Source organism: Rhipicephalus microplus, unplaced genomic scaffold (assembly GCF_043290135.1).
Source record: "Rhipicephalus microplus isolate Deutch F79 unplaced genomic scaffold, USDA_Rmic scaffold_160, whole genome shotgun sequence".
In the NCBI taxonomy this organism is placed as follows: domain Eukaryota; kingdom Metazoa; phylum Arthropoda; class Arachnida; order Ixodida; family Ixodidae; genus Rhipicephalus; species Rhipicephalus microplus.
The window spans coordinates 313837-323532 of record NW_027464731.1 but is presented as its reverse complement, the minus strand read 5'-3'; the positions used below and the strand labels follow the sequence as shown (position 1 = coordinate 323532).

Sequence of the window (9696 nt, the reverse complement as noted above, 5' to 3'; positions counted from 1 at the left end):
TGTTCGACCGGCGTCTGTACGTGTTTATTTTATTGGATCTCGGAAATACGAGAAATGCACCTCCCCGTTATCGGTCACTGTTCTCGCCTTCAAAGCCTCTCCACGTGACGCTTGTACAGGCGGAACGGGACATGCCCTGGCGTGCATCCAACACGCTGCTGATGCGCTACCGGCGACTGTGCGAGACCCTGCGCACCAAAAAGCCCACAGTGGCTGACCTGGAGCGCTCCCTGGCGGTACCCGTGGCTCCCATGACTGCGGGGCGATGTGCCCGTCTGACAGGAATGGACAAGCGCATGGACCTGTACCGGCGCATCAGACGCCTCCTCAACACAGATGTCATGAAGCGTGCCGCCCTTTCGCTGGTCAAGGTAGCCACGGCCACTTTTTTTGCCTGTTTGGAATGACGGAGACAGAATATAGTGGCCGCTGCATGAAAGAGCTCTCTCTGATCATTTGTGTCACTGCTCGCAAGTGCTCTTTTCTTTAGAGCTGTCTGCCGTGATTCCACTTTTGCGCAAAACTGTGCTAAGCTGCGCGAAATTGAGTTTACTGTGTCATCCTGATTATATCAATATAGATTGTGCTGTACTGCACCGAAGTCTTGGGTTTGGTGAGTCGGCTATCACTGTCCATCGCACCGCCAGCGCATCAAAAATGCAGCTTGACCTTGAGGCCACCAGTGTCACTACCAATGATCGAGCATTATTCCCGATTGAGCCACGCCACCACGCACAGTGCAGACACAGCTTTATGATTTTGTCATTGGTCATGTCCGCACATAGCTCGAGGTCTTTGTCAGCGTCGGCGAAACCCTCAAAGGTTATCCCGACTAAAATCGACTCGCCGGCAGCGCGCAGATTGTCGAGGGAACATCCGCGGATGGCAGTTCGTCACACACGCTGTCCACTTGGGGCGAACTGGCACAACTGATAGTTGTGCCAGTTGGTTGACTGAAGCTACATCAATACTTTCAGTTAAACCTAGAGATAACAAAACTGATGCATTCCCCCCCCCCCAAACTTTCTTAAACACAGATTTTCGTTATATACAGTTTCAGTGTGAAATTTCGAAAAAAAGATGCGCAAATTAAAGTGAAAACGGAAGGCAGGTCTTTTATTTATTTGGCTATCATGAACTGCATTATTATTGTGATAGAAATTATATGGACTCTCTCGGAGAATTTTCACTGTCATGTTCCATATAGAGTCCATATCGATAGCAGCCCCCGGTGCATCGCAAAATGTACCCATGGGTAAAAGCGTGCGAGTGGGGGCCCAAAGTGGATGCTGATATTTCGAGGAGCACCGTGCACCGCTTCTGCTCTGTGGGGTTCTTGTCCCCGTGTTGTGAGGGGCACCGCCAAAGCACGTGCTCTAAATCTAATGTTCCACCGCAGTTGCTTGGGTATAGATCGTACTTGAAAGCGAGATTCGGATAAGAAATAGTTGTAGCATTCTACGAGACATTTCTCTGGCTAAACAGGGGGGGGGGGGTGGGGGGGATGGAATAACTGCGTATTCTTGAGGAGTTCGTTGTATGGAGGCTCACTATAGGCAGGTTTAAATGTACGTGTTGTCAGTTGAGTGTTGGTTATGTGGTGTTCACTGGATTTGACTGCATCATTCATTAGGTGCAGGACAAGCTCCGCAGGCGTAGGATTTGACTGGCTCCATATGCAATTGTTGCATGTGCCCAAGTGAAACAGCTGAGTTTTCTTGGCAGAACCGGAACGAGAATGTGAGCCGGGAGACGTGCATGAGGCTGTACCGCAAGATGCTGCAGTTTCAGCAGGGCACTCGCCCACCGAAAAATTCTCAGATGCAAGGCCGTTCCCTGACCAAGGCCATCGCCAAGTACGCGCAGCCCCTGCATCGACCCATGCTGCCCAGCCTGGCTGCCTACAAGCACCAGTAGTGGCAAGCTGTGGCCAATGGTATGCATGACCTTCCACAGCACTCTTGTGACATTGGAGCATACGTGATGTTTTCAGCTTAGCATTGGTCTCCTAAGGAGGTCGTTGTTTAGAAAGCACCGACTCTAAATTTCGAAGGCGAGATGAGTGAGATGGATTTATGTGGAGACATACATATCTATCAGATATCACAGGCAAGTATAGCCATGTCTAAAATTAATTTTAAAGTGCATGCCACGCGACTGAGCGAGATGCGAACTCCCTTGCAATGCTGAACATCATTCAAGAGTCGAAATTGGGCGCATATTGTACCATCATACGCCAGTCTGATTGGCTGCACCAGCCTGCGCATAAATGGCAATTTCTGCAATACTTGTCGATTAGAAGTGTAAATTGTCAAATCTAGTCGATTATTGTAGACTGAGCAACACTGAGCAATGGCAACCCTGACGCGGCGGCATCCAAATCCAGTGTAGTTTGATGGTTCCATCATGTTGCATTTCGGTTCATTCAAGACGTTTGCTAGTCCTCGTCGCTGTTATCACCGTGGTTTCCTTGCAAAAGTGTCTAGTAATACGGTGAAAGCTCTATAATTTGTACCATCTGGGAACGCCTCTAAATTCGTAACCTCTCCAAATTCATTAACATCTCTAAATTCATAACCGTCGCGCACTCGCGCAAGCGAAGTTGCCAGCATCGATAAGTGGGTCGTAAGCTACTTACTGCAAATAAATAAATAATTAAATGAATAAAGAGGTGCAAACTTCGCACGTCAGTGTTATTTTAAGAGTGCAAGCTGCTTTACAGAACCAGTAATAGACTCTTTTTATTAACCTGCAAGTGCGCTTCCTTGTACTGCACGCTGTCTCAACTAATTACGGCACCTGCCATGCCTCAAGCGGAGCTGAGCTCCTGCACTCGGCGACAACTTTCTGTGGCAGCACAGCCAAGGCTACGAAGCCCAAGCACGCCTTTTCTTGCTACGCTTCTGCTCGTAGTCCATGAACGCTTACTTTAGTATGCTGCGTAGCATAATGGAAACTATAAAAAGAAGAGATGTGAATATTACAAGATTGTTCGAGTCATTATTACAAAGCATCACCCGTGTAGGTTTTTTGTTCTTTGCTATTTCTAGTTTTCTTGTTTTCTGGTGCCGTTTCACTTTTCCCTGCCCCGGTAAACAAGATATGGCATTGCTCGGTTGCAGCAAGTTCACATCGAACCTTGTGAACGAGCATCAGTGCGGGTTCATTAGGTGATCTGTATTCATCGAGCAGGGAGAAACGTAGACAGTAGTACGTCATAAAATATTTTGTTTCCCGCACATGCAATCACCGAAAATTTGTGTGCTATTGATATCATCAGCGAAAGTTGTACTCGGATCGCAATAGCCGCCATGAAAGTGACACTGGTGAACTGCCAGTCTTCAACAACACCAGCTGCTTGAAAAAAAAACTGCACTTTGAAACTGTACGTTAAACCAATGACCCTATTCCTAAATTGCTTTGCATACGGGGTCAGTGTTTCAGCTGGCTAATACTGTTGATACGACAACGCTGAAGATTGCGTACCGTAACACCGCTCCCGACTATGTCTACGGAGGTACCTAGTCGTTACTAGCGCTATGTCTGGGTAACAGATGCGGTAATGTATATTACGCTGTTGACTGTGAAAAAAAAAACTGCGTTCTTTTTCGAGTAAAAATTGCGTTCCAATTTGAATTTACTAACATTAGACGCTCACTTAATGACCAATCGGTGTCATGACCCCTGCTTCCCGTCGCTGCCTTTGCATCCCTTAAAAAATATCATGAGCTTCTCCAGCATGTTTTTGCGTCTCCTAAAGAAGAAAAACAATGATGCTGACCAAGTATGCACTGCAATTCAGGAAATGAAGTCATGGCTTTGCGTTGTTCTAATCGCCCAGAACCTGCTCGGCCATACCTTTCTTTTTCTGAAAGGAATCGCGACACACCAAAGAAGATTTCGTGCTTTATGCCTTTAAAAATGAACATTTTATTCATTTCCTCCCCCAAAAATGTAAGATATTTTTATAGTGGTCATGCGAAAAAGTGCATGTTGGATGCGCTTGCGAAACTGAAACCGAAATTGCATGAAAACGGACTACTTGGCATAATAAGACATGTGCAGAAGCTTCACCCACGTAGCTTTGGCTGTGCTGCCCCTGAAAGTTGTCCCCGAGTATAGTTGCGCATGCTTTTCAGGCCTGGTTATATCTAGAAAAATAGGTCTGTAATTTCTGCGTCGTCGCACAATAAAACTGCACGTGAATACACTGCGGAAGTGACTAGCTGCGACTAGTTGAACTTACTGCATCGCAGGAAAGGTAGCTTTACAATTATCATAGGGGTCTGTATAAAAAAAATTTATTTAGAACTCTTTATTTCCGAATTCACACACTAGTGATGTTTCGCCTCTCTACTTTTCACGCATCTTAGGTCATCGTTTCAGCCAGAGCGTAGGTCGCTGAATTTTTTTCTTTGTTTCATTTCTCAGGCATTTCACGGCACTGGAACGCTCGATTACTAACATTTCTTGCTGTGTGAACAATCGGTGTTTGAAAAGCTCGAAAGTGTGTTAACTGTAATATTTCAAGGTTTTGAATGTTTAGAGAGGGTGTAATTGGAGAAGTACATTTTTTTTTCTTCAGTCATTCCCAGTAAGGTAATGGAAGATTTATAACTATTGTTTTTCGAAAGCTAGCACCATAAAAACTGCTTAACATACATAGAATCCAGGGACATTTAATACAGCAAGATCTGTGCTGCCACTTCAATAAGAATCAGATCCTTATATGTTTTCATTAATTATTAACTTTCAGAAATTTAATGGTACAATCTACATAAAAGCTTAACTTATATTTGTATCAGTGCAACAAAATCTGTGCATGAAAAGTTTGAGTCAGTATAGGTCTCATTGAATTATTAGTGTGTGCTCCACACGCTCCTTGAGAGAACTAATTAACAGTGAAATCTTGTGCAAAGACATGGCGATACCAAAAACACTTATTTCATGAATGGCATTTCCTATTGGTTTGGTTGGCTCTTTTTATATTCACCATATAAGTAACTTGCTACGAGAGGCGCTCGGGTTAGGCAGTGCAACTTTTTTGGGACCTCAGTGTAAATTCTTTATCATTTAGAAGAGACTTGACCTGCATTCATTCACAGAACACAGCAGGAAATTTAGATATGGTACTTTGACCTTGATTTTCTCCTGTAATAGTAGACTTATTGATGGTAAGGTTGACATTAGAGTTCCCAGAGAACACTTGATTAATCTAAACCAATTTATTGTTTCACTTTGGTTTGGGGGGGTAAAAAGGGATCTGCTTGCACAAAGTAGGGTGACCTGTAAATTATTGTGAGAGCCCTTCAGTCTGTAGGGGATGCTACATATAAAAAAAGGCTGACGATGATTACGCGTGGTGCGCTCAACGTTTGGTGTGCGTGGCTTTTGTCTTCCTCCTCAGTGCTGCACGACCTCCACGGCTTGTCGAGACCCCCTCCGAACCCAGAAGTTGAGAAAGTGGGCACCGTGCCCATCTTTGAAAAGCTCTTCTCTAAGGAGGTGCTTGGCGTGCCAGATGCATTCGAGACCAAAGAAGACTGCCTCGTGCTTCCGCTGCTGCCACCCAACGAGGTATGGTTAGGCCGCGTTGTTTTGCTTGAAACGATGGCTAGAGAAATAGAAATTCCTTGCAGCTCAAAAATAATGAAATAAAATCGGGAAAGTTATAATATGGCTTCATTACTTTATTATAGTGTAAATTAGTTCTCGAGCTTGCGGTGCGAAGAAAATTGCATGAAAAAGGGAAAGTGTCATTTGTCATTAAAGTGTATTTTGACACATATTAAATGCATATGAAGTTTCATATGTGCCCCGCCGCGGTGGTCTAGTGGCTAAGGTACTCGGCTGCTGACCCGCAGGGCGCGGGTTCGAATCCCGGCTGCGGCGGCTGCATTTCCGATGGAGGCGGAAATGTTGTAGGCCCGTGTGCTCAGATTTGGGTGCACGTTAAAGAACCCCAGGTGGTCAAAATTTCCGGAGCCCTCCACTACGGCGTCTCTCATAATCATATAGTGGTTTTGGGACGTTAAACCCCACATATCAATCAATCAAGTTTCATATGTACTTTCGTATACATGGCATTCATATGTGTTAAACGCAGATTTCATGCAAATTATATGACTGGTTATTCATATGGACTTCTCAGTAAGAAAAGTCACATAGTTGGTCTTTTAACCATAGGTGGAACAGCTGCGCCCCGGTGCGCAAACTTGCTTACCTGTGCCTTCTTGCGCCAAGCCACCCCTGTTGTGCCAAACTTGCCTATCAGTGCCTTACTGCACTGCAGCACCAGAATTTAGCCGCAAAGTATGAAAGCCATCAAGCGCCGTGCCCGGAAACGTGGCTGAAACGTGGTCTGTTCAGTTTGATCGTAATGGCTATAGTTTCGGTTTCGTGAACACTGTGATCGCTCCAGGCGCAGCTGTGGACTTTAATCACATGGGCATGGTTGGGATCGCTATGCGTGCGCGATCCTGGCAGGCATCAGCGGGAGAGGCTCGTGGACTGTTGTGCATGCTGGGATCTCAACGCAAGCACACTGCGAGGAGAGCATCACTCCCTGGCAGGGCTGTGTTTTCTTACACGAGCATTTTTATAGAGTTATGCGATATCAGATCTAGAAGAGTTGGCTGCCAGCCTTACAATTTGTTGCTGTCCCATTCATTGCTTCGCCATTCCAGTGAAGCTGTCTTTCTTTCATAACTTTACGGCAGTGTTTGGAAAATAAATAAACGTTGGAAGTAACGGTGCTGGAAAAATTAGGGCTGGTGTAAGTTTCCGGGAACAACTTAAGGCTGCTCTGCAGACCGTACTTTTTTATTTTTCAAGATATCTGGATGAAACTTTCAGGGCATGTTGGCTACACTAAAACTAGCGGAACTGAATAGTTGCATGCAGCTGCGTTTTTTAGTTCCAGAGTTATGGATGTCTAACTGGGTTGTTCACCTGGGTACTTGAGGAAGAGTATTGAGAAAGCTCAGGACATAGTAGGAAGCTAAAATTTATTGTGGTCGTTTTTTGATAGATATCCTAGGATACTACAAAGCCGTTTCTTTTTTAATTTTCTCCCCAATAAATATTCATGCGACATTGAATTCAGTGTAGCTAGTAATTACCAGGTTCATCAAAACTGAAATGTTATAAATTAACGACACCAATTTTCAGACAAAGAAGCTGCTTGTGCTCTGGAAAAGTCATTCAGAAACAGGATAAACAAAGCACACAAATTTGATGAGCGGTCTGTGAGTTTCAGCTTTCCTCAGCACCACAACTAGCAAAAAAAAATTCATTCTGAGAAAGCGGGCCTAGAACGTTTGACACTTGCATTTTCTTCAGAAAGCTTCAACAGAATAGCTAGAAGTATTTGGATGCACTCTTTTTTTCTTTCGCCTCATCTACATCTTTTGGTGTCGTTGTTAATTTATTTTTAGGCGTAAAGCGTCGAAGTGCTAGGCCGGCAATCTCGAAAACACTCGGTGTCATGCTCAATACAGTCGCCCACCAATTTTTCGGGCACGGGGGGGACCGAAAAAAAGTCCAAAAAATCTAACAGTCCGAGAAATTGGTTTTTGTCAAAAATATGAACTTTATTCCATCAGGCAGGCTTAAAAAAGTCCATGGTTCGCCCGTATTTGTACCAAGGTGACATCGTCACTGTAAATGTTCGACAAAAGCGTCATCGCGGTGGCGATCTCCGCTGCCGACAGCAGCGGGCGATCATCGTCGTCATTATCCGAACGGCTCTCCAACTGCGGTACAACCTGGCAGAGAATTTCTTTGTCTGTGGGCTCTGCACAAGAAATAGTCACCGTCCCGATGAACGAAGTCTTTATGCAGGGAGTTTTACAATAACGTTTGCGTGTGTTGCGGGTATAGCGGACGCATTATGAGCTTTAGAATAGTGTTTGCTCCCCCTAGGGAAAAATTTAGGGATTTTCCCTTCGACCGTAAACTCAAATGCACGGAAGCTACAGACATCATTTTGCGGACCTCGCGGGCTGTTATCCCTGCACGCTATTTCGGATTTTCTGCGTGCGGGCCGCAAATGGTGACTCGCGTTAAGACAAATGCACAGTGTCAGCGACCGCACCACAAGGGCTCGCGACACGCTATTTTAAAGCTCCCTAATGTCATTGTGGCAGGCACATTCACTTCGCCACTGCGTAGCTCCGCTTCCTCCCTGTGCGGTGCGATGACAACAGTGCTGACCACAATGGCTTACCGAAGACGAAAAAATGTCCCGTGCCGCGTTTCCTAAAGCAGACATGGCTTCCGAAACTTGAAATATGACATTTGTTTACCAATCTTGGGGGCAGAAAAGCCATTTTAAAATTAAGCCACTAAGTTTAGTCAAGCTGCTGAAAAACCTAACATGGCGGCGTCCTTACAGATTCGTAGTGCAGCCCGAAACAAGCGATTTAGTCCGAAAAATCGGGCGTAAAAATGCATTAACCCTTGGGGAACCCTGACGGTGCACTTTTGAAGTACGAAATATCTAAAAAGTACGAATTTTTGAAGTCCGAAAAATTGGTCGGCGACTGTAGCACTGATTCGGAGCACGTACTGAGTCCCGCAATTTCTGACGCACTCAGTGCAATCGGGGCTTCAGCGTTACTCAATGTGTAGTATTCTCGACTGGCGACTGCAGAAAGCACTGTTCCGCCGCTGCAAGCATCCACTCAGTCGGCAGTCGCAGCAGAATAGTGGCATCGCGACGTTGTACAAACCGCATAGTGTGCCTCCATGCAAAGGACCTCTGCACCATCTTTGGCATCGTTACCGGCATCGCATGCAACAACTAAGACGAAGAACACAGGACTAGTGGAAAAAGAAATTGATATGAGTGCAAGAGGCAAAGTGCGACGAAGAAGACGCCGGCCGAGGCAAATAACAACGGGGCGAGCGAGCGTCATCGAAGGAAGCGACCACCCCCACTGCTGCGCAGCAACCAATGATGGGCGTCCTTTCTCCCGCAAGATATGAACGCGCTGCTCTAGCCAATTAGCGCACCTCATTGCTTCATGGGAAAATGCCAATACCGTCTCAACCATTCTGCAAGACTCCAAACAAAAAAGAATTCGCACTCAAAACAACACCAAAACGTCGTCATGCCCTGTATATATATGTGTGTCACAGAAAAGCAACAAAAAAATTTAGTAAAGTACTTTCTGGCGCGCGGAAGCGGACGTGCAACCTTTCGCTCCTGAGCGCATGGCATTAGCCACTGAGCCATGAAGGCACATGTCCCTCAACCCTTACACCACTTATCATTGCGGTGCCGATCTCGTGGGAAACAGCGTATTTTCAGTGTCATCGGCAAAATGGCAGAAAAGGCACACTCGGCGCCCTGCTCGTGGTGACGCGGTGGCACACGCTTATTTTCTATGCGTAAGTTGCCCATCTGGGAGGAGGGGTGGGTGGGAGGTAGATGTTTATGGTGGGAGGTAGATGAGCGCACGTTCATCTCGCTGTGGAGGAAAATCCTACACCTTGGACTTTCACCAGGATGATTGTGTTGTAGTTATCGGGTGCACAAAGTTCACTTCGCTCGCTGCACATTGCCCATTTGCGAAAACATAGAACTTTTCAGACACAGCGAAGTAATAACTGTGACACTTTTTATGTCGAACTCATCTGTACTTATGAATATGTGCATCATTTCTGCATGAGCAGGGCACTGCACGTTTTGAT

The 9696-nt window shown here is 45.7% G+C and overlaps 1 protein-coding gene across 1 annotated transcript; it reads left to right on the top strand.

The window, feature by feature from the left end:
* Nucleotides 1–229: 229 nt before the first annotated feature.
* Nucleotides 230–5585, top strand: LOC142791312 (uncharacterized). Its single transcript, XM_075885474.1, has 3 exons — nt 230–371; nt 1726–1936; nt 5408–5585. The coding sequence occupies exons 1-2, from the start codon at nt 252–254 to the stop codon at nt 1915–1917; spliced, it is 312 nt and encodes a 103-aa protein (XP_075741589.1). The 5' UTR covers nt 230–251; the 3' UTR covers nt 1918–1936; nt 5408–5585.
* The last annotated feature ends 4111 nt before the right edge of the window (nt 5586–9696 follow it).